At 36.3% G+C, this 26,188-nt stretch overlaps 2 protein-coding genes across 4 annotated transcripts; both read left to right on the top strand.

Moving 5' to 3' along the window:
• Positions 1-4,701: 4,701 nt before the first annotated feature.
• Positions 4,702-13,103, top strand: LOC103696062 (UPF0496 protein 1-like). 3 transcript variants are annotated; one of them, XM_008777573.6, is made up of 3 exons: positions 4,702-6,511; positions 6,606-6,666; positions 12,746-13,103. In XM_008777573.6, exons 1-3 carry the CDS (start codon positions 5,346-5,348, stop codon positions 12,755-12,757), a joined length of 1,239 nt encoding a protein of 412 aa, XP_008775795.4. In that variant the 5' UTR covers positions 4,702-5,345; the 3' UTR covers positions 12,758-13,103. The 3 variants fall into 3 exon arrangements, with proteins under 3 accessions (XP_008775795.4, XP_008775796.4, XP_088557248.2); XM_008777574.6 differs by lacking the exon at positions 6,606-6,666 and having other exon boundaries at positions 4,702-6,541; XM_088701122.2 differs by lacking the exon at positions 6,606-6,666 and having other exon boundaries at positions 4,702-6,541; positions 12,632-13,103.
• Positions 13,104-19,158: 6,055 nt separating this feature from the next.
• LOC103698961 (uncharacterized) lies at positions 19,159-25,786 on the top strand. Its single transcript, XM_039117104.2, has 6 exons — positions 19,159-19,653; positions 23,590-23,716; positions 24,605-24,744; positions 25,032-25,094; positions 25,251-25,319; positions 25,446-25,786. The coding sequence occupies exons 1-6, from the start codon at positions 19,450-19,452 to the stop codon at positions 25,515-25,517; spliced, it is 675 nt and encodes a 224-aa protein (XP_038973032.1). The 5' UTR covers positions 19,159-19,449; the 3' UTR covers positions 25,518-25,786.
• Positions 25,787-26,188: the final 402 nt, after the last annotated feature.

Below are 26,188 nucleotides of genomic sequence, written 5' to 3'. Positions count from 1 at the left end.
TGCAAGTTTCTTAAATATAGATAATTCAAATGGTTTCTTTTATTTCTGCTGCAATTAAAGAGTAATAATAGTATTTAATATATTTTTAAAAATATTATATTTTATATTTTTATTTAAATAATTTATAATATTTTTACAAAATATGGTCGAATTAGTGACCGAGTTTCTTAGCCAAATTGGTTGCCTTGCAAGTTTAATAACTACATCCTAGGTCATTACCTAGTTATTATGCATCGCTTGCTATCTTGATAATGGATTTTATTTCTATCCTTTATGATGATGTCATTTATTTTAAATTTTATTATTGAATTCCACTCAAAATTTGATTTATATTTGGGTAATATTTGATTTATTTTTGTATTTGAATAGAAAAATATGGATGTAACTAATATATGATTTGTATCCATATCTATTGAAAATAAATATAGTTACTAATTTTACTATCTATTTAATATCTAAATCTGTATACTAATATTTACTGAAAAATATAAATATAACCATGAATACATAGATATTCGATCTATTTTCAGCCCTACAAAGCCCTACAACGGAGAGAAAAAATGTCCTATTTAGCTAGCTAACTAAACCACCTTTTCTTTTTAGGATGACTAAAGTAACCATGAATCATTTGATGAATGACACTTATAATAGCTAGTCAACCAGTACTATGAAAGGAGAGGGTAAAATAGGAAAAGGGTGTAATTGATACCCTTGGAGGCATCATGATTGCTAAATTGGATTGTCTAGCGGTTATAAAAGATATGAGAGATGTATAGGAAGTGGATAACAAATTCGTGGTACAAGCAAATTCATTGACTTTGAAAGTTTTAAGCATCTCAAATTAATGCCTTGGAAGTCAATGATAGGAAGAAATAGCATTGGTCGCTATTAAGTCCTATACATGATAGTTGATATATGCATGATGAATAGAATGATTGAAAAAATCATGAATGTTAAAAGAATTTAATTTTCTAAAGAAAATATTTGCCTTCTCAGTATATGTAAGAAATCTCAAAGGATTGAAGAAATTTGTTATTTAGGATGGAGTTGTCAATTTACTACAATTTGTTCATTATATGCTTGATGCATAAGAGAATCTTTGGGACTATATCCTTGGATTGCTGTGACGCAGACCAATATACATGACAAATATTTGTTCATTATATGCTCCAATGAAGCTGATGGTTATGAAAGATATAGGAGATGTAGAAGAAGTGGATAACAAATTTGTGGTACAAGCAAATTCATTGGCTTAGAAAATTTTAAGCATCTCAAATTAGTGCCTTAGAAGTCAATGATTGGAAGGAATTGCATCGAGTCGCTGTTAAGTCCTATGCAAGATGGTTGATATATGCATGCAGAATAGAGTGATTGAAAAAATCATGAATGTTAAAAGAACTTAATTTTCTAAAGAAAATATTTGCCATCTCAAGTATATGTAAGAAATTTCAAAGAATTGAAGAAATTTGTTATTTAGGATGGAGTTGTCAATTTACTACACTTTGAAAAATACCATCGGATTTTAAAGTAGCCTGATGTTGATGCATAAGAGAATATTTGGGCCTATGTCCTTGGATTGTTGTGACGTAGACAAATATACATGACAAATATTTGTTCATTATATACTTGATGCATAAGAGAATATTTGGGCCTATGTCCTTGGACTGTTGTGACGTAGACAAATATACATGGCAAATATTTGTTCATTATATGCTTGCATCAATCCCTAGTTTTTAAAGAATTTATTTACAAAATCAAATTGGATAATTTTAAGAAAATAGCTACACTCAAGAATTTAACATACCACAAAGTAAACAAAATTTAGAGCTACGACGGTATGAGGAATTTGATTTATCCCCTTGTTTTATTGCCATTTGATTAGTGAATTTGTAAATGAGGGGTGAGATAAAATAGTTGTCGTGCCTTATGTCACGCCCCCGCCTCTGCGAGGCACGTGAGGCACCTAGTGCCCACGTGGGGGCCACATGAGGGGAGAACACGGGGCTCCCCTGCCAGATATTGTCCGGTTCTGGGGCTTCACGCAAGCGTCCTTCACCCCTCCCCGGTTTTGTTTTCCACCCAAAACGCATCTGCAGGATTTGGAGACACCCGCCTCATATGCCCAGGCTCTGGAACGAGTCTTTCCGATGTGGGACTATTGGGCCTCACACCCTTCCCACCATCGGACAAGAGCCGTCCTCGGCTCTGATACCAAATGTCACGCCCCCGCCTCTGCGAGGCACGTGAGGCACCTAGTGCCCACGTGGGGGCCACATGAGGGGGGAACACGGGGCTCCCCTGCCAGATATTGTCCGGTTCTGGGGCTTCACGCAAGCGTCCTTCACCCCTCCCCGGTTTTGTTTTCCACCCAAAACGCGTGATTTGGAGACACCTGCCTCATATGCCCAGGCTCTGGAACGAGTCTTTCCGATGTGGGACTATTGGGCCTCACACCTTATCCCTAGATGCAAAACCAACTAAGCTATAACGAGGAGCCATGATCCATTATAATTCCTAAAATCTTCAAAATTAGTTATATGCCCTTATTTTATCCCTATTTGATTAGCAAAAGGACCAAACTAGCCATATATCACAAAAAATGAATAAAATATGAAAAATCTACATGTTTTTTAATCAAAAAAGTAATTATTATAATATTAGGTAATGACTAAAAAATACTTATCTAGTGCCTGAAGCTTTCGTTGCTGTAGGATCTAAGATGGTTCAAATGTTCACAATCTTACCCCTTTTCATATTTCGAATACGAAATATCTAGGCCACAATGGAGTAATGACTAAATGGAGATAAAAATACTTATTCCAAACATTAATTTTGTATTATCTGAACTTATCCCTATTATCCTAGTACTAGTTGTAGCAAGCAGATATATCAACAAGTTAGCACCCAAAATTTATTATGCTTGCAACTAGATCATTGAGTCATCTTCCATGAGGTTACTTCTAAGTTTCAAATTAAAGTGCCATCTAAACTATAAAAACAAAATCTGAGGATGAGGATATTCCGACAAATCTAAGTCCCATATGGGAACTCCAAGGGATCATCCCTAAGGTTACTTCTAGCGGCACTTACATCTCCAAGAAGGTGTAACCAGTTGTAAAGGAAAACTTTTAGGTGATTGGGATCGGGGCTCGTAGAAATTTTCTTTTAATAGATGCATGAATAAGATCTGCAATGTATGGTATCAAGAGCATCCATTTATTATTGTTAGCAAGTGTAAAGCAACAAATATTAGCTTCATCTGGTGGTTAATTAAGCTTAAGAGAGCCAGTTACTAAGGCAAGGAAACTAAAAAGCATGGCTCCCAAGCAACAAAATCAAGAACGCCATGGGTTGTTCTTGATCTTTTTTTCTTCCTCAGCCATTTGTTATTCTTCCTCATCCGCTTCGATAAATATCATTTCTTATTTAATTTAAATAAATATCTAGTGTCATTACTAAATGAGATGATGGAAGAAACATAAATTTTGATACAAATACAACCTTGGAAAACATTGCCTCGTCTTTTATTAAGTATATACGTGGTGCTGCATTTCATAATAGCCTTTTGTTTTAATACTAATAGACGATGCTTATCATTCAAAGAGTTTCACATGATTAGCCAATTATTAGAACATAATTAAAAGCAAAAACTCTCAAGACTTTCAGTCAATAACCATTTAAATGCATGCAATCAAATTTCACCCATCAACGAAAGTTCTTTTGAAAGCAACTTGAAAGCTTGACCAAGTCACCTGGGCATCTTGGCCTGCAAGATATCAAGCAAAAGCTAACAATTTCTGATGAGACAAAGCACCAATGCTTAGCTCATGGCTGACCAATGTGTACGATTGAATGATTTTATCATAGTCTAATCATCCCCTTCCTCTCTTAAGCCACACAAAAAATTTAAAACAAACACTAAAACTTATGATGAATTCTCATGTTAGAAGGCCATGGAGTCACATAAATATAAAGATTAGTTATAATAATGCAAATAATTAACATAGTTGCTGGCCGTTAGGTTGATATATTCACAAATGATGCTCGAAAGTGTTTCATTGAACTTGAAACTATGATATTTTTTTCCCTTTACTTTTGCCAACTCTTTAGATGGATCATTTGAGCGTATTTTATTTTATACACTTCTCATTTATTTTGTTTTAGAATCAACAAGCTCTGCTTAATATAGACATGTTATTTTAATTTTTTTATTTATTTCGGAGACACCAACCCTTAATTAAATTATCGAAGCTATCCCTAAACATAATTTAATTATTAGAATTTCTGGTTCCTTAATGTGCTTGCTTTCATTCATTTTCAGTCCAGATAATAGGAAAAATTGACAAGCAAAAAAGCAGAACAGGAAAATTAACAATAAAATTATAATAAAAGAAAAATACGCAACTTGCAAGTTGAAAAGTATTATCTTGATATAAAGCAAAGTGAAAATTAAATCAAATGGTAGAAGGAAAAAAGTTAGATCAATTAGTCAAGTAAATCCATCCATGATATCAATAACATGCTCACCATCTTAAAAAGTAAAGTAGAACTCACTAATCAAATTATAATTTTTATAAAAAACAAAAAGGAAAGTAGATACTTCAAGCATAAAAATCTCGACACTTGATAAGGGAAGGACAAGACCCATTAAAGGGATTAAAGGCAGTTCAGACATTTTAGACCCCAAGACATTGGCGTACTTCCTTCCACTGTCCCTACCTTCTCCCCTCTTCTTTATTCCTTCTTCTGCCCCCTGCGCACCCTCTCTACCTCTTTTCTTCTTTAGTCTTCCCAAGTCTTCCTACGTTGCTCTTTGACCCCTCGCTCTCTCTTGCCAACCTCTCCTTGCCTTGCTTCATGCGTGGAAACTGCGCACGCGCACACACACACACACAGAGAGAGAGAGAGAGAGAGAGAGAGAGAGAGATTAAGTCGCTTCTTGGGATCTCCATTGCCGACCACATCCCCTTTCTCCTCATTTCTCATGCGTACAAGACGTCTCCAAATCCCACACTCTTCCTCTTTCCTCCCCTCTTCCCCCTTTCCATCTCCCTTTCCCTTTTAAACCCCTTTTCCTCCTTTCTTTCCCCCCCTTCCAATACCTCCCATCTCCCACATTGCTCCCTTCTCCCTCATCTCCTCCTAGTCACTTAGAAGTTTCGATCTTTCCTGCTTAATCGCGTAAACGAGACAATTTTTCCACCCCGATTCATCTTTCTTCGGTCCAAAGTTTCGATTTTTACGTTGGATTGAAGCATTCTGATTGATAAAAATCTCTCCTTTTTCTCTCTATTGACCAAAGTTTGGATTTTTGGGTTGGATAGAGGTGTTAGATCTCGGCCGATATGGGCGGTCAGCTCAGCACTGGAACGCCGCCAGTCCTCAACGTCGACGGCGGTGGCGACACCAGCGCCTCCGCCGGCGGGCACAGCGGCATGGAGTACTTGGCCGGGCTGAGCTCCTACGAGAGGGCGTGCCGCCTCGATCCGGAGCTCCGATCCTTCGACGACACTCTCCAGGAGCGCACCAGCCGTGTCATCTCCACCCTCGCCCACGGCGTGGAGTTGCGCTCCCTCTCCTTCGACTCCCTCAGGCAGGTCACCGGGTCCCTCCTCGAGATGAACCAAGATGTGGTCAAGGTCATCCTCGAGGGCAAGGAGGACATCTGGAAGAACCCCGAGCTCTTCAACCTCGTCGAGGAGTACTTTGAGAACAGCCTCCAGACTCTAGACTTCTGCACCGCCCTCGAGAAGTGCCTCAAGAAGGCCCGGGACAGCCAATTGATCCTCCATGTTGCCCTCCAGCACTTCGAGGAAGAGAAGGAGGAGGTGGTGGAACAAGACTGCAAGAAGAAGTATTTAAGGACTTTAGAGGAATTGAGGCATTTCAAGGCTGCCGGCGATCCTTTTACAGAGGAATTCTTCAAGGAGTTTCAGTCGGTCCATAGACAGCAGCTATCGATGCTTGAGAAGCTAAATCAGCGGAAGAACAAGCTCAACAAGAAGCTGAAATCAATCAAGACATGGAGGAAGGTCTCTAACATAATTTTTGCAGCCACCGTTGCCACCATTATTATTTGCTCGGTGGCTGCCGCCGCTGTGGCTGCCGCCGCTGTGGCTGCGCCACCGGTTGCTGCAGCTTTGGCTGCTGCAGCCTCCATTCCTGTGGGGTCGATGGGAAAATGGATTGACTCATTGTTCAAGGACTACCAGGAGGCACTGAAGGGGCAAAAGGGAATTCTCAGCTCCATGCAGGTTCGCACCTACATTGTTATAAAGGACTTGGATAGCATCGGTGTGCTCGTCAATCGCTTGGAGGATCAGATTAATGTGCTGCTGGAGAATGCTGACTTCGCCCTCAGGGATGAGGAGGCAGTGAAGTTTGGAATTAAGGAGATCAAGGAGAAGGTGGAGGTGTTTACGAAGAGCATCGAGGATTTGGGTGAAAAAACAGACCAGTGCAGCAGAGATATAGGGAAGGCAAGGACCGTTGTCTTGCAGAGGATCATTAGGTACCCAAATTGAATTGAGGAGCCTACCTGGTACGTTTTTTTCTAATAATGATATTGTTCTTCTTTACTTGTGATACTCTGTATGTTACTGCAGGTGTCACGGACTATGTACATGTCAATTGTTCTCACCTCTTGCTTTCGTGAATAATAGAAGGGTTGGTTTTTTTTTTTTCCTCTGTCTTGCCTCATTCAAAGCATTGTCTGCAGCTTGCTTCTTTATATGCTTGTATTGTATTGCGTGTGGCTGATAAATGGTTTTCCTATAGGTGTTTAAGGTTATTTATATTATAGGATGTTGTAATCAGGCCAATTTTGATATAAATGACTCTAACCAACAATTGGATTCATTGATATATTCAGAGGAAAGGATTATCCATGGAAATTCTTCAAAAACATGTTAAGACTTTTAGGTAGCCTCAGTAATTTCCATGAGTGGTCCATGGCATCCGCCGTGGGGAGGCTATCCTAGAATTTTCCTGAAGAATTAAATGGTATTATTTCTAAAATTCAAAGATTTATTGATAAAGTAATTGGTATTTTATCCTACAAATTCATGAAGAATATTGGTGGATATACATCTCCAGAGTCCTCTTTCTGTTTCCTTTTATTCTTGAAGATCTACCATTCAACTTTAAATTTATATTTGATTTTTCTGAACCTTCCTTCAAAACTTCAACAGAATTTCTCCCCAATTGTTTAGTTCAAACTATCAAAATTATTGTCAATGGCATTATAAACCTACAAACTTCAGATTGCTTTGTAGTTTAAACACTAATTTGGTCCTAACGTCTTGATGTTCCAAGGAGCAAAAGAGGCCATTGTTTTAAATAATTTGAAATTTGCAAGAAATGGAACTACATGCTGTCTTTGCTTGTGAGAATGTGTAGGGCCCATTAGGGATCTTCTCAAAAACCAATATTAGCAATCCAACATCTTCAATTAGAAGAAGTATTTCAGATTGAACATCTGTATGAATTAAATTCTTGAAATATTTACCCATTGTTTATATCAACATTTTATATTAATGAAAGGCCTCTAAGGGACTGCACTCCCTTGATTTATTTCTCTACTTAATAAGATTATTTGCAGCCAGATAAAAAGTTGAAAACAGATATTATTAACTTATGTAGGTTTAATATCATCAAGAAGTGAAATCATTATCATTTAAGCAATTCTGCAATTTTTATTCCGGAAACTTCTGAGGAGCTGACGTGATAAAACAATCATTGGTAAATTTTTAAAATATGCCAAGGTTATAAAACTCGGTTTCAGTCTCCCAAATAGAGTTTCGGTTTTGGCAGCTTCTCTTTGAGTTTCAAAGTTTTGGTCAAAATATCAGTATAACATCCTAAAATAGAAAAAGTAAGATAAAAATAAAGAGATTAAGGCAATTTAATTCACATTGTTTTATTGTTCTTTGGATTATCTAGTATCATAATTTATATAGTTTGACTATATAAGCATCATCTTTCTATGCACGTTACTTATGCCATGGTTTCACATTCAAACATACATGCCTAAAAAATGTTGTTATAAATGGAACGAGATTAAACATTTGTAGGATTCTTCTCCATTTTTGGATATTTCAAAGAGAAGGCAGAGAATAGTAGGGGTTTCTTGGATAAGAATTTGAAATCTCACTCTTTCTTGAGCATAGCATTAATGAAATAATGCCACTTAAATTATAATTGATAAGTCACAAGAACCAAATTGATGTATCATCTCCTCTAGGTAAAACTATGAAGCAATTTTATTCACTAACAGATTCTATTACGATGTCAAACTTAGGGCTGTTACCCTAACCTGCAAACCTGGTACCCAACCCAGTCCCAACCAAAACCAGCCCCAACATATCAATTAGTGGGTTTGGTGTGGGTCCAAAAGTTAGACCCATTGAAAATTTCAAGCCTGGTCTAGGTTTGTGGTTTTAAGACTTGACCTGACCTGATCCCGACTAATTGTTTCATTTATATACATATGTAATATTAGTTTTATTTATATACCTTTCAATTTCTAAACTCTTAGTACGTGAAACTCTATATGTTGCTCTATAACTTAATGGGGTAGAAAAAATAAAAAATATCACATGCTAGAACATATTTAGGTGTTTGTTGACTTTAAAATAAATGTCTCTTTTCAATTCTTAGTCAGCCATTGTCGTATGGTTAATTATCAAGTACTTGTTCATGATTTAATTTTGGAGCATGAAATTGGATGTTTTATTGATAAGATAACTTGATTAATTGTTCAAACCTCATCCACACTGACCCAAACCCAATACACATTAAGTAGGGTGCAGGTTTTGTATACCCGAGCCTGATTCAAAGGCCCTGCAGGTTTTATGATATTTTTATTACCTCAAAGTGGACCCAACTGGATCCTTCAATGGGTTGGTATGGAACAAAATTTAAACCTCAAACCTCAATGGGTATAGGTCTGGGTCTGGGTTTACTAAAACCTAGACCTGATTAGATGGCACCCCTAATCGAATTCAAACTATGACCATGCTTCTACTGAATACTACAAGCATTTAATGATAAATGGTATATCAACCTTTCATTCAAATATTTTAACCTTATAATTTTGGATTGATACCTAAAACTTAAGACAACGAATTGGTCAATTTCAGATTGATCTCAGCCAAAGCCTATCTGTTTCGGTAAAAACAAATAGGTTTCAACTGAAACTTAAAATCTCTGTAGGCTTTATGATTAAATAGTGTTGTTCTTCTAGTTTGATAGCTCTGAGTATGCAATAGTGACTCTAATTGGTTATATCATCATACAGCCCATATTTAGTTAAAAATTCTGTAAATGCAAGCAGGCAAGTCCTTGTTATGAATCCCAGGTTAATCAGAAATATTGACAAGCAATCAACAATTTTTAGGCAATGAAAGGGGGGACCCATCGAGAAATCAAGCAAGAATCATAAATACGAAGTCAAACAGATTAAGGATCATGTTCTCCTAAGAATTTCTTTTCTTGCAATGTATTTAGTGAAGTGCATTCATAACCATTAATTATGATCTTTCATTGAGAAATCATCCAAATCCTATATAACCTTTTCTATACATCGTAGGTGAAGTATAACGGGTGGCAAAGCAAGTGCCTGTATCTCATGATCACTGCCTATGAAAACAATGAAAATATGTGGTATCTTGTCTGCAGCTCAATCAGATTCTAGAACTGTACAATAAATAAGACTAAAAGAAAATTCAACTCTATTCGTTGTAGGACACTTTCAGTGAACCAAATCCTCCTATTCTCTAGAAAAATTCTTGTTCTGATATGTCATTATGGCTACAAGTTACAGATTTTATCCTCTAGGAATCATGAACAAGTGCTTCTCCTTGCAGTGTATGGTGGCCCTTTCGATTATTATCTTCAACCTGTCACATATATGTTTAACCAATGAGCTATTTTGTCTTGCTTTGCAACTGTGTTAGTGGAAAACTTGAATTTATGTCTGTATAATTTAGCCTTTTCTCATGTCCGTACTCTGTGGTGTTGAATCCATGTCGCTATGTAATTGTAATTCTTGAAATACTTACCCATTGTCCGTGCTATTTTGTCTTCTATTTTTCCTGTCTTAAAGGATAAGGAAGTAAACACAAGCATGGATTCGAGGTATTGGAGTGGAAATGAGTATGTTGCTGCTTGTTTAAAATATATGAAGTTACAAACCATGTGATTCTTTGGTATTCACCTCGGTTATGGTTTCTCAGATGCCCTTTTTCTTGCAAGTTAGAGAATAGGAGAAAGATGAGGAGAAAAGGAAGAATATGAGGTCTCTTAAGCTCTATGAGAGTTTGAAAGCAAGGCTTTCAAGAGGAAGAGGGGGGAGAAAAAGATGAGTGTGAAAGGCATGCTTGAGAGGAAGAGAGTATGCTTTTGAAGAAGAAGTCTGTCTAGATTTTTCAAAAGGTGGTGAGCTAGATGTTTTAGTAGAAGCAAGACTGAGAGGGATAATATGTTCTTAAGGTTTCTTTGGGAAAGGTCTCCATTGCTAGGCATGTTTCTTAGGTGTCGCTTCAGGCATACCGAAAAGGAGGTAATTATGTTTGGTCTTATTCGTGACATCTTTTAGGTTTTTCTTTTAGAATCTAGGGCCAGCTGGGTAAAGCTTTTTGAACTCATTTCGGGTTTCTCATGGCATGCTTCAATTTTAGAAACTTGAGAATTTTTTTTATTGATAATTATTATTTGAAAGTTATGTTAGTGAGAGAAAGAACCTCTAGATGTGTAATTGTCAAGGTTGCCAATTGTGATTACAATGATGTTCTAATGGAGGTACTTAAATTATATAGTTAACTGTCATGTAAATTATCCAGAGGTTATAAAATAATTTTTATTTTTATTTTCATGGTAATGATATCACAAGCTGGTCTTTTAGTTAAGCCCTTTAGATTGGTTGATTGTACTTCCCTCAGAGCATAATGCATAATTGCATATAGATGTAGGTTGCAGTTTACATAAATAACCTAATGTTGCCTTGTGAGTACATTTGGAGCTTACCTTGTCCAACTTCATATTTATGCCAGCACACAACACAACTGTCTGTGTTGCTTAATCAACTGCACTTTTATGTTTTTCTGTTGGATATCACGAAACTACTTAATGAGACATATGAACCCTTAAGTGGCGTATGGAAAATTATCAGTCAGGTAGTTTCATGGAAAAATTCTAATTTATCCAGTAATTGGAGTCTATGCCGTCTTTGAACCTGCAAGCACAATTCAAGACCATGTTATTAAGTATAAAATTTCACATATTATCTGGAACATGCTCTCCAGTATGGGCCCTTTTATTTCTGCTCCTTCCTGCATCACAGTATCGAATTACCGTATAAACTTGGTCCTGACTTCATTTAGGAGCGTAAAGTTTTGTACACCATGTATGGAGAAAATCAGCACAATATATGATATGACCTATCTAGATAATTAACCATTACACGATTGATACTCAATTCCTAATTGAGTACCATAATGTGCCTATCCGCATCACAAGTATTGTTTTAAGCATTAGTACATGTCATGCTGCATTATGAGATACAGACTGATCTGGTAGTTGTTGGAACTAATAAGACCCATATGCCTCTGAGCACCATTTATGTATGTCACTTGGTAGTGTGTTTGAATTGCTCCATACTAGCATGTTGGCCAGTACACTAACTGCGTAGTGTTATACGATAACAATAAATACTTGTTAGACCTGTAGCATGTTTGAGTCAACACATTCTCCAAATTAAGGCTTGCAGCCAATACGTAAAATATTAAGCACATAGACAATATAAATTATAGAACTCGCACATGGAGAGTATGTGACCACACAAATAGTGCATGTATCTAAATATTTATAATTTCATTATACAGACTGAAGCAAGAATTTAGTGCTACATGAGCGGGCAACCTAATGTTGAAACTTATGCGCGTGATGGAGAGCTATTACATCAGCTTTCTCCGACACCCCTTCAAATCAGGGTGGATCATGCATGAAGTTTTTACCGTGAGCATGCTGTGCGCGTGCTTGTTCATTAATATCACCACTCCAGGACTACAATGGCCATCTTTGTTTTCATGCTCCATCTCAGAGTAAATATGTTTCATTGTCAAGGAAGCTCTTGTTTGACCTCCAATGAATTAATTGATCACAAACAAAACCTACAAGGCCAAGTTTTTGTTATTACTGAAGAATGCACCAGCATTGTTCTCATTCCAAGCTGCCCAAAATAGTGCCATCAGAACAAAAATTCGACCCCATCCTGCACTATCCATTATTCTTGTCTCTATCCACATCATCTGCAAAGAATGACAATGCTTGGGCCCATCTGTTACTCCAAAAACAATGCTTTAGCTGCAACCATATCAACTCCGTGAAAGAAGAATGGAGGAAAATATGGCCAACCAATAGAGAACACTACCTTCACATGCTTTATGGCTACTTGACTGTTCATGTTAGATGTAGATCTATGCATTCTCCAAAGGAAGTTCTTTTGTATTTATCTTTTATTTTGACAGATTTCGGTTGAATGCAATGCTTTCATGAATGAATATTTATAAACAAGTAGGAGAATCCTTTAAAGCATTCAAAGCTGAGACATCCTGTTTGTGGTAACGACCAGGCTCTATTAGAGGAAGCAATACTAGCTCCACTGAAAAAGCAGCAGTTCTTACTTTGTCTTTGTTTCATTCTGAGTAGTCTTGACTGATCTCGTGAAACACCACCTTTCTTTCAGAAGTACAGCTGAGGATGGAAGCCCATGCTGCTTGTAAGAGTAATAATGTGGGTGTGGGGTCCTTGAAGAAGCTTGCCAAAACTCCAGAAGCAAAGACAACAGCTAGGAAAGGACCATTGCACGAGCCATGATGATCACTTCAATGCTTTCCAAGCTCTCATAGTTGTTCTGTATAACCTGTAATTTTTCAATTTTTAAGTTCTCACTTGTTCCAGTTGTTAGGATTAACTCTGAAAGGGGCTGCATTCTAACTTCTACATTGCCTTCATTTCTACAGAGAGATTGTACTATGATAAGGTTTCACCTAATAATAAGAATCATATAGGAGGTGTTAAAAGAGTGGTAACAAATTGTGATATATCTGCTTTCATTGGAGCTTAAACAAATGAAAAAAAGTAGTGGCTAGAGGGATGATGTTATGCATTACTGTGTCAAAGCTTTATGTGGCCAAAATGATCAAATTATATGTTGATTGTAGTAATTTGAGCTATCGAGGTAGGTAAACTTTAGGAGAATCAATTGTAATATCATGAGGATGCGACGCACCAAGGAATAAAAGACATTTGCCTAGTCATATAATGTCACATATATATCTTATTTTCACTGTTCTATTTCTGCTAAAAATTGTTTTAGACTTAAATTACCGACAAATTACGACCCATGATCAATTCTCGATCTCATTCAAAGAAATGAGATGAAGGAGCAGGTCTGGTATTCAATGAGCTTGAGCTGTCCGGTTACTGGCATATTTGTTCTGGTTGTTGTGAACTATTAAAAACTTCATCAACTTCATGCTGACCTCCTTAAATGTCCGCAAGGAGAGAGACTTCTCTCATATGGCTCCAATGTTTAGAACACTGAAACTAGCATCCAGAACCAGTTTTCCTTTATTATGAAATTTGGTTCATCATAGACAGGCTAAGACTGGACAAAGAATTCTGAAAGAACTATTCAGCTATTGAAAATATACCTAGAGGATTTTATATAACAAGTTATACAGTTATTATTTGATTTTTTATCATGCATCAAAATAAAATAATGTTCTGTAAAAGATCAAATCTCTATGTTTGCGCAGGTATAGCAACATATTTTGCGAGCACCGGTAATGTTGGTAATATTGTGATCAAATCTCTGCTCAAAATTTTTTTTAGCATTTGAAAGATATTGTGACCGAAATGAGACAGATTAGCTTCTTCCAACCAAAAAGGGTTTTCATCTTGTATCAAGCGAAAAGGAAAGTGAACGTAAAACGAGCTGCTCAACATCATTTGGCGCCTACACTTTTTGTTCATCCGTACAAGTGGGTCATTCAACAAAGGCAAGAGAATGTTGACAGTAATGATTTCATCAAAAAAAAAAAAATGTTGACGGTAATGAGTGCTTGGTGCAGTAAAGCCAAGTGCTGAAGAAATGGGGCAGCTTTAGTATTCCTACTTTTGATTTGAGGAGGAAAGACAAGCTTCAATATATGGTCAAAAACCTTATTGTTATGGAGAAATATTCCAATGATAAGTAGTGAAAAATGTAAAAAAGTTTCATAAAGAGAAGTGCTTGGATGACCAGCTTATAACACTCAAATCATAGAACTATATATTGAATAATATATTCATATCCTTTATAGGTTTAAGAATATTATTTTTTGTAATCGTTCTTATGATGAGTTTGGGATATCAGCTATTATGTGCCTAGCTTTCTTAAAGTAATTAAATTAGTCGAACCCAAACAAAAAGTTTCTTGAATTGAGGGCCAATATAACAGGTTGGCACTCAAAAGGCTTGATAGCTGAATTACCTTTCACATCATGGCCAACGATTTCAACTTTGGGCCATGTCATGTATTAATTAACTCGATACTAATAAATGATGCAAATCCCATGAAAGTGATTCATTCCAACTCTCTTCTCCGAACGATGGTTTTGCAATGTGCATGAAGCATAAGTTTGACTTTTGACCAAAAAAAAAAAAAAGCATAAGTTTGACTTGACAGCCATCCTATGGCCTTAAATGGAACATAAATAATGAACATTAAACTTGTTATGGCCATTACGGGAGCATTATATGTTGATCACAATTTTTGCTACATTTTTTTACAAAAGTAAACATTCTTTTTTAAAAATAATTAATATAACATAAAATTATTTAAATATGAAAGTAATAATATATAAAATTATTGCATTATTTATTCAGTGGTTTCCTTTCACATAATGGCTACTATTATATGGTAGTAAAAAAATTCAAAAAATTAATTCCTCCGTAATTTTTGTTGCCGCTAGAAATTGATTTGATTAAGATGCTAAGATAGTTGAGCTATTGAAGAGCTCGGATGATTGGTTGTTTAGACGGTCGAAAATCACGATGTGCTCCAGGGAGGCGAGATGATGATCGCGGTGCTTGGGTGATGATGGCTCCAATGCTGGCCGCTTCCGAGATGATGCTGAGAGAGAAAAAGGTGCTCGGATCCTCGCTCGGACTGATTCCTAGTGGCAATATTTTTAATTAACTAAAGTTATATTGCTATATCAATTGATTATGGTCTTATATTATAGCTCTTATCCATGTAATGTCGTAACAAAATCATGGTTGAAACATGTTTTGAAGCGCCATACCTACGAATGGAAGTAGTATATGATGCTCGTCAATTAAGAGAAGCATGGAAGCTGCACATGATTTCACATACAATTTCATTCAAAATTTATAAATTAATTAAAGAAGAAACATGTCTAACTATGAGAAAAAGACAATATGTCTATAATTTGTGGCAAGTGTGCTGCTAAACAATTTTTTTATGAAAGGGAATCAATTAGTTGGTAGAGTTACTCAACGTTGATATCGCTGACTTTTGGTTTAAATACTACCCTCATATGATTTTTCCTTAGCTCCTATCCATCCTAGTTCTCGGTTGTTCTAAGAAAACAAAACTTTTAAAACAGTATACAACCAAACTTTCATGGTTTCATCAAAACTTAATAGGGCTCTTTGGAGACCATAGATTTCTTAGTTGTATGACAACATGTACAAGATTAGGAAATATTACTCAAATCCTTCATTGAATCAAAGACCCCCCCCCCCCCCCCCCCCCCCCCCCACCCCCCCCCCCAAAAAAAAAGAAAAAAAAAAAAGAAAAAAAAGTGAGAATAATACAATAAGTCACAAGAGTATCAATTCCACAAACACAAAATGTTTAGGGTCACCTTTCCTCATTTTGATAAGCCTATATATATATATATATATATATATATATATATATATATATATATATATATATATATATATATATATATATATATATATATATATATATATATATATTGTAGTTACTCAATAAGGACTAATATTCCATGCTCTTGCAGTCACATCTATCATACATGTAGGACATATCTTACTTGGAGCAATAATCAAATACTCAAGCATTAACTAGTATTCTTATCACTCATGCAATTGATTAGAGATTTCTTTCATTTTTATATTAGCATGCTACATCTCTTGCTTCTCATAGTTCACCCATGCAAACAAGCTACTAAATTTTTATTTCTAAAAGATGGAACAATTTTATAATTTGCTATTGGTGGTTGTGCTAGAGATTTAGATACAATGGATAGGCCAGTTTCATAGCATACAAGATCTCCTTTTGGTGTTGATATTTAGAAGCCATCAATACCCAACCATAATTTATTTTAATTTTATAATGTCATCCAATATAAAACTGATATATACCAAATATTGGCTATCAACATAATTAACAATCTTTTCAAACACTTTTCCACCAAACAAAAATATTGTTTACTCATCAAAATATTTTAGATAATTAATTTCAAAACTAATAATTCTAAAATTTATCAATGCAAATCAACTATGCTAATTTTATTATTTTTGTTGAGCTTGTAATATCCCTGTTCTATTACATCAATCAAGATTCGGTTTCCAATATTTTTTGAGTCCTCAGCTGAGTAAGAACAAGGTGTCGGCTCATTTTGTTCTCCACTACCCATCATATAACTACTTTGGAAAAAAAACAATTTCCAACTTCATGTCTCTTTCCATCAAACTAAGGGGAAAAAATAGAAAAACTCCTATATATATATATATATATATGCGCACATTTCACTACGGACAACGACAATGAAAACAGAGTTAAGGGAGCGTACAATAAATGGGTCCAGAGTAGGACAGTTTGGCCATTCTTTTTCCTCTCAGGCAATTGATGGCAACGCTCTCTCTCTTTAAGGATTCATACCTTTTTGCTCCTTACTGACACTATCTCTGTCCAGAAGCAGAGTGAGCGAAAGAGAAATAGCATATATTAATAGTAGCAGTATTCTTTTATCTCTTTAGAGTATATTATTTAATTATAATATTCTTTTATATCATTTGAGAACTTCGAACATATGTGCTTAATGTAAAGCTTGCTGTATATTAAAAATTAGAGTAAATTTTAAAACTTTGAAGATAAATTATATTTACTTCCAATAATTTTTTAAAAAATAATTAAATAATTTTATATAATATTACAGCCATCAAAGAATATAAAAAAATATGTATTTTTATTTAAAAATAATCATATTTTTTAATTTAATTTAATATAAATATAGATTTTACATATTATTAGATATAAGTCTCTAGGCCATTTTAAAAACAGAGTAGGTGTTGGGGTGTCCACATCCGAGGGTCGCCATCCTTTCCCGCGTGATCCGGCGGACTGCGACCTCTGGGTGGTAGGATTGACGGCTATGATTCTCTGCCGGTGGCGGGAAAACAGCTGGAGCAATCGCCCCTAGATTTTTTTTTTAACTTAATTTGAGGTGGAGGGTGGTAGTGGGAGCGAGAAAAAGGTCGGTGTCGGATAAGACTTTGACCCACGCGCGGGCCCCGTTTACGGCACCCTCTCTGCTACGGTTCTCGTTATCTCCGCTTCCATTTCTGCCCTCGTCATCGGAAACAATCACAGAAATTGCCACTGGCTTTATTAAAACAGCATAGCAGCCTTTTCGATTAGGGAGTCAGAAAAAGAGGAAATGAGAAATAGCCTGTTTGTTTTTGTCATGCACAAGGAATCACTTACATTAATCATGTTAGCATAAGCGGCAGAGCAAAGTAGATGATATCATCAATGTCAACCACTACATATCACCTAAGTTGCATGAATGCCATGACTCTGCTTTGACCTACCACCCAACTCGACCCACCTGCTTAGATCCGTTCCGATCCATTTTAAAGAACATGTGAGATCGAGTCGGATTCTAAAATTAGATCCGTTCAATTTTCAGAACCAAATCTAAATAAATTAGAGGCACTCTGAATAATTAATATGCCAGCACGTACTCTCATTGTGCTCGTACTTCTGCCACCTTTTAGCTAAACAATTAGTCTATATTGACTTTCATACTTCAACCATACATCTAGCAAGCATTTATCATCTCATTTTATAAACATGAAACTCAAAAAAAAGAAAAAATCATGCACTATCTAGTAGTTCTTACCTTATGATCCGAACTATGCAAGACATATATGCAAGTAAGAAATTCATTTTTTAAAAAACAATTTCAACCTATTTATTAATCCAAGTAATAAAAAAAGATTTGTTCGAAACCCTGCTAATAATAGTGGTATCTATAATAATCGTACAATATATATATATATATATATATATATATATATATATATATATATATATATATATATATATATATATATATATATATATCACACGTGGTACTTGTTTTGTTATAAAACATTACAAAGAAGTAATTGGCTGCTGGTTAAGATGATACATACATCATGCATTGAATATAGAATATGACATGATATATATTTCCTACAACTCTTGCTTAAACAATGACTTTAAAAGATATTAGTTTCAATAGTAGCAATTAACAAAGCATATATTTTTATGTGTATATATATAACATGCATTAACAATATGTTTAACAACTTGAATGCTTCACATAAAATATATTACAACCAAAAAGCTTGAAAAAATTATAATTAACTTTTCCTTTTATGAAACTACGTCATTGTACAAGTAAGACACTCTTTATGTCGAACAACATTTATACGAATCCACGTATCAGATGCATGACACATGCTTGAATAAATACAATATCGAAGGGAAAAAAAAGTGGGGTTGGCTGCGAGCTCATGCACGTACATGTGTCAAGTATCATTTACGTAACGGATACAAGAAAAAGCGTTACAAGTTACATAGTTAGCCATCTCGCCCACTCCATAAATAAAAATAAAAGAATAAGAGAAGAGAGGAAAAACCAGGGGCAATCCTGTCCGTTTTCGCGGCCAACCCCGCTACCAGTAACCGCTAGCCGTGACCGAGGCCCGACCCGGAGAGGGACACGCGTCCTACTCCCATTGGCCCTCCCCTCGTCGTCGGGATTCAGAGCCGCGAAGCCAAACAGGGAGAAAAAAAAAGAGAGGATAGAAAAGAGTGAGAAGGAAAGCGAGAAAGCACAGTCTCTCTCTCTCTCTCTCTCTCTCTCTCTCGCTTGCATTAATTCCGCTAAAATTCCCCTGTTTCCTTGCTCAAATTCCGCTAAAAAATTCTCCGAATTCTCTTACGAAATGATTGATCTCGAGTTCTTGAGGGATCCGTAGCTTTGATTTGCTCAAAGTTTTGATTTTTTTTTTTGAGGGGGGTGGAATTGGTTCGGTGGAGTGGAGGTGGGGGTGGGGGGGAGTGGAGGGAGGAGGAGTGGAATGCTGGAGGCCGTTGTGCGGGAGATGAACGGTGGATACGGGCTGACGCAGCAGAGCTGCGGGGAGAGCAGCGAGGAGGAGCTATCGGTGCTACCGCGGCACACCAAGGTGGTGGTGACCGGCAACAACCGGACCAAATCCGTGCTTGTCGGCCTCCAGGGGGTCGTCAAGAAGGCCGTCGGCCTAGGCGGGTGGCATTGGCTGGTAATTTCTCGAGATTGCTGCCCGAAATGGGGTTTCTTAGAGATTTTTTGTGGATCTCTAGGGGTGTAATTCGGATGCTTCGTTCTTTTTTTTTCCTTAAAAAAAAATTCTTTTTGTTGAACAAGATTTTGAAGCAAAAATTCGCGTTTTGATGTATTAGTTCATTGTCTGGGTTTAATTGGACAATGTGGTAGAATTCGATGAGTTTAGGGTTTGGATTTGAGGTTTTGCTAATTGGAGTTTATGAAGTTAAGAAATAAGTACTTCTTTTGAAGCTTGGATCTTGATAAAGATGCTTCATTCTTTCTTTCTATGTCTTCTTGTTTCGATTTTAAATTGCATTTCAGTGTTTAGTGATGCACTTATTAGTTGCATGTCTAGGAATACTTGCTAATTTTGGTAATCCACGTCAATCGACTTGGATTTTAGGGTTCTTTGCTGCATTGATGAATTGAGTAGATAAACTTTCCTTTTAGGGTTTGTGCATGCCAGATTTCTTGTAGCAAATCAAAATTTTCAGATTTTTTTGAGTGTAGTATATGCGATTCAAGTCGACTTTTAGGGTTTTTCTGATCAGGCTACTTCGGTGTGATAGAGATTTGTCCTGGCTTTTGATGATCATCTGATTATAATTAGCTTCGATGGTCATGAATTCCTGGCACAATTTCTATGATTGCAGTTGAAGTATTGAGCGTAATGGTTCTTCTGGATGATCGCTGCTAGATTATCATATTTACGCATGACTACTGTTTTATGGACTCATAGCTCGAGGGTGAAATTGTTTTCCTCTGGATTCTTGGTTGTGTTCCGGTTGCATGTCCTATTTTCAGTCAATATATCCAGGGTTTGAGTGTAATGTACTTGAATTATAGGTTATTTGGGCCATTTGGGGTCTTGATTGATTAATTGTTGCGAATGGAGGATATCTTGGCTGATTTTCGACCTCAAATTTTGAGATTTGACAATTTTATTTGTTTGAATTCGGATAATTCAATACTGGCATCTCTGCATTTATGTAAATTTTGGAATCACTTCGTAATTACGTGTCATATAAGTTGGGGATGCACTTTATAGTTAATAGCTGGCACGATAATGGCTATTTATTAATTTTTCCCTTGGGGATTTTTAGATCTTGATTAGATCAACTGTGTATGCATGGTTTATTGATATGTCTCTTTTGAATCTTTCTTTCCTTTTGTTTGCTGTCCCTGTTTTATATGTTTTAGTTGCAATTTGTTCTCAGATTTTGTGTCTTCTGCTGTATTATTTAACTATTCAGCAGATATCTATGGAATATACGAAATCAACAAGTGTTCAAATGAAATCTGGAATTTTGGATCATCTGGATCCGAGTTCATGTGCTTGGCATACTTCTTTCCTGAGCTAATGATTTTTTTTTTTTGGGATTTTTGGTAAGGCCCCCAACGTGCCTTTTAAATTCTCTTTTTATTTAATATTTATGGAGAAAAATATTTTTGATTTGTGACGTGCTTGAAGCTGTATTTTCTTGCACTTGAATGACATAAATGTAATAATTGTCTGTAAGCAACATAACCTTTCTTTCTTGTTGGTTATGAATTTTCGCTATTATAAGAGTATAATTAAGTTATAGCTTGTCTAAAGTATTTTGTTGCATTTGGATGATATATATAGAAATTTGCAGGTAGCAATGTAATTTTTTTCTTGGTCATTATAGTTTTTAGGGTTTTTTGCATGGATACCCTTCTAAATATTGGATTTTGCGTGAATACCCTTCCAAAATTGATATTTGCATGTATACCCTTGTAAAATACTTGTTTTGCTATTCTATCCTTTTTTATTTTTAACTTTGCATATATACCCATACCATCTAACGCCGTTAAAAAATTAACGTTTTCAAATTAAAATGACTAAAATACTCTTAATGGGTAGGCGTGCAAATAGAAATTTTTATAAGGTATACAAGCAAATAGTAACTTTACAAAGATATTAATACAATTTTTTATATTTAGAAGGGTATATACGCAAAAAAAATTCTAGTAGATGGAAAGAATTTAGATACATTAATTAATATGATAGCCTTTATAATCCTGTATTTATTAGGAAATGCATTTGGTTCTATGACCAGAGGCCTGTTTCTTTATCATGAATATAACAAAAATATACAATAGGATTTACAAATTGGCTGTATCTGATGGACTCTTCATTGTGAATGCTGTGAGTAGGTCTAGATCTCAGCTATTCTGTCAACTGATTGTGTTAGAGTCAGAGAAACAGATGGTGTGAATTATTATTATTATTATTATTTTGGTTTAATAGATGTTGCATTGAGCCTGAGTCATCGTTGTTTACTTATTTTCAAGGTAGATATCTAACTGACAGCCACTTGGCACATCTTTTTAATTTTTCGTTGTGCCCTTTTTGATTAAATGTAGAGTTGCATTCTGACAATGAAAGATAAGAGAGATTTGGAAGATTTGAAGGATGGATCGCGTTCTCGGCTAATTTTCGGAGAGGATAGATTTAGAAGTAAGAAGAATTTTTGTTTATCATTTGTTGGATTACAGAACAGGGAGGAAGGAGGAAGGAGATTGCGAGCAAGCTGCATCGCGATCTTGGGCCGATCTTGCTCCCCATGGCCCGCGGGATCGCGATCTCGATCGCCTGCGGGCTGACGCGCGCGATTGCAATCCCGATACGCGGGGGGAAGCCGCGGGGGAGGGGGGGGGAAGCCGGGCGCCGCGCTTGGGGGGGGGGGGGAGGTTGGGGGTGTGGGAAGAGTAAGGATAATAACGTCATTTCAATTTTTAATTTTATTTTTAATTAATATAAATATTTTTTTAACTCTGTTAGAACAATCGTTATATTAGGGGTATTTGTACAATAACGGAGTTTTACGAGGGTATACATGCAAATATCAATTTTGGAAGGGTATTCACGCAAAATCTGATATTTAGAAGGGTATCCATGCAAAAAACCCTACTTTTTATGTTTGAAAATTTGATTTCTGACTTGAAATTGTATTTTGTTGCATATAGATAATCTGCATGTAGGAGCTGTCTGTGGGTAGTTTGGCTGTTCCTTATTGATGGTTATACTTTTAGCTATAAAGCAAGGAGTATGTTTGATTTGTAACTCATTTAAAGTTGTGTTTTGTTCCATGTTTACGGCATGTATGTAGAATTTGTTGTTGGGCAATGAGACCTTTCCTTATCAATGGCTAAGGTTCCTTAGATTTCCAGTAAGGAATCACTGTAGATAATAATGACATCTTCTGACATTTTTTGAATTATCTTGGAGCCTGTTGTATAAGATGGTATTCTGATAGTGTTTTTTTTTTTAAAAATAATGTCACTAAAAGTAGTCTGTTGGTTTGAGATGGAATGCAATCCTAGGTCTTCTACATACATCACAGGTCTACAATGATTTTGTGATTATCATGCTCTCTCTCTCTCTCTCTCTCTCTCTCTCTCTCTCTCTCTCTCTCTCTCTCTCGTGCGGCAGCAGATGAAAATTCAATCCGAAGAGTCAAAATTTGACATTTGATTCTCTTTAAGGCCTATAATTGTAATTTTCTACACTTCTAATGATCGCTTACTAGACAATGAGGAATACTTTTAATGATGCCATGCACTTACTCAATAGGAATACTCGTAGAATGGAAATCTAACCCAGTTAGATGGAAAAGGCCTGGATCGTTATGGTCATGGTATGCGCTTACTAAAGAAATCTTGTTAGAGTTTTGTGGTGGTTTTCATGATTGCTAGAGTTAGTTGTTTGTGCCTGGAGATTGTATGTTCTTCCTTCATGCTTTGTTGTATTTCTGTCATTTTCATCTGGTTCTCTGTTTAATCTTTATTCTGATCTATGATAATTTCTTCTATGAACTGATTTGTTTATCTGATGGATTTAAGGTTATTAATTTGTCATTCGATTTGCTCATTCATGAAATTTCAGGTCCTGACTAATGGCATAGAGGTGAAGCTGCAAAGAAATGCACTTAGTGTGATTGAAGCCCCAACTGGTCATGAGGAGGATGATGAGATTGGATGTGAAAATATGCAGTGGAATGTTTCTGACATGGGTGAGCACTCACTTTATATCTTATTGTCGATTTTCTTTCTCCCTTTTTTAAAGTCGTGTAATTTATCAAGAACTCATGCTGCTAAGTTTCTTCTGCTCCAGGAATATTATTTGTGATCCTCACTCGCCCTTCTTTGAGTAGTTGTCAAGGGTCTTGTTTTTTGTACTACATCGGTCTTCCTTTTCCCCCTTTTATGGGCCTTTCGATTGTCGTTAGGCAACAATTCTTTCTGTATGCTGTCATGTAGTATATCGATTCTCAAATAAACAATCTTATGTCTAGTGCATGCATAAGGATCTTAATATCTATGGTTTTAGCTTTCTGCAACATTCAATTGCATGTTGTTATGATACTGTCGCTTATAGGTTAAGTTGGAATGCAGAGGTTTTGGTATAACTATTTTATCTAGCATCTTCTCGGCTTGATCATGGAGATAGAAGAGGTTCTGTATTCAGTTCCATACATGAAAATGAATTGTACTAGTTTGGAAACATGACAACTGAAAATTGATGGTAATATTTATGGAATATTTGTTTTGTTATTATTTGTTAGCTAAATTTGGTCTTATTTAGTGGCTAAGGGGATGAAGTATAAATCGGTTCACACGTTTATTGTAGTTATTGATATTTTGATAATTGAAGTGCTCTTACTAGAATGTTAAACTACTACTAGGATTAGGTGCTAAAGCAAAGCCATTTTTGGTAAGGGACATCTTGAGGAATTTTCTGAAAAATATAGCATCCTTGTTACCTAGTCTGAATATGCTTCTTAATCCACAACCTTTAATGTTCCAAGAGCATCTTTTCACTGTTTAATTGGGTTGTTGGATCAGGCTTCATCATTTTCTTGCTCTTATGACTTCCTGTTTGCTGTAACTAACTCTGGCAGCATCTGATGACACACAATCACAAAAGCCACACAGATCCAGAAGTAGACAGCACAAAGGGTCTTCTGGCAAATCCTCGAGCCGGTCTCATTCGTGTGATTCTCAATCTAAGGGATCTGTTTCATCCTCCAGGGGCACAACGGTATGACCCATGCTCATGACTGTCGAGTGAGCAATGCTATGCTGCAGAAGCAGTACTATTGGACGTGATTCAGCTTGGGGATTTCCTGCACCTGGCATATCACACTACAGTTAGGGCTGTGATGTGCCAGGTGCTGGGAGATGCCATTTTAGATTCTTTCTGCTGTGCACCATCTTTTTTTATTTATTTTTTCTGAGTCATTCATGTCTAGAGCAACGTTCACGACTCATTTCAATAAATTATTTGTAGCTTTATTCATGGTTAAAATTTTCATGTGTTTGGTGCAGAAAGTTGACCTGAGCAAGCTAGAAACAACAGCATTATGGAGATATTGGCGTCACTTCAATCTTGTAAGTACCTCAATTATAATGATTTATCGATTATTATCTTTAATAGTAAAATGAACAAGCAATCAATCTATTTCATACATTATGGGTTTTTCCCCCTTTAATGTCTTTTTTTATATATCCTTTATGCGGGACTCGTGCCTTTTTGGCCTGGAACAGGTGGCTGCAAGTCCTAACCCCTCCAAGGAGCAGCTAATTGAAGCAGTTCAGAGGCATTTCATGTCACAGGTAAGTTTGCAAAATTTCCCCTCTTTGCTTCGTTTGCTTTTAGATTCAAAACGATTTCATGTAAAGCCCACCAAGGATTTTCACTCGGCATTGTGGAAACCCAATTGCTTTCTGTTCATCATGAAGCAATTGGATGAGTTGCAGGTTATTGTAGGGTTCGCGCAGGCTGCAAAGAGACTCAAAACTGTCTGCAATTGACCTGGGGAGAAGCTTTCCATCTCAATGCTAACAGATTGGAAGTAGGCCTTTCGATGTCTGTAGCTATACTATGTAACATATGTATCCTGGCTTTGGTTACCAGAACAGCTTGGGTAACTGGTTTTTTCATAACTGGAGGTTACTTTTAGTCCTGTAATGTAGATATATACACTGTTAAAGACCTTGAAGCCATCATGGCTTTCGACATTGCCAATGCTGCACTGCTGACTATTTTGGGAGGAAATGCCATGTTTCTGTTTAACTGCTTACTCGGGCTTAAAAGAGTTGTTTCCTTGGATGATTGAGTTGCATCATGCTGCATGTCCTAATGGTGCTGATGAGGTACTGTTTCAGTGGGGCATCTGTGTATGGTCTAATGAGGAGTATTGGAATGTTCCGAACTTGTTTAGTCTTACTGCTAGGCTCTGGTTCATGAAGGTTGTACGCCTAGGACAAGAAGCTTTACTCTGGAAATCTAGTGTGTTACCCATGGAGCAGGAGGCTGCCTGATGATAGATATCCTTGTTCAAATTTGCAGATGACCTCGTGGGCAACTTGGTGCTTTTTTAATTGCAGCACTGCCATGTAGTGGATGATTTGTTGGAGTTGATGTGAACTTTTCTAGTTCCACCGATTACGCTCATGTATTTTATTTGCTGAAGTATTTTTCT

This window comes from Phoenix dactylifera, chromosome 7, assembly GCF_051530095.1.
Source record: "Phoenix dactylifera cultivar Ajwa chromosome 7, Ajwa_hap1_PhDact_Kaust_v1.1, whole genome shotgun sequence".
Classification (NCBI taxonomy): domain Eukaryota; kingdom Viridiplantae; phylum Streptophyta; class Magnoliopsida; order Arecales; family Arecaceae; genus Phoenix; species Phoenix dactylifera.
The sequence above is the reverse complement of the archived record's forward strand: the minus strand, read 5'-3'. Positions and strand labels throughout refer to the sequence as shown.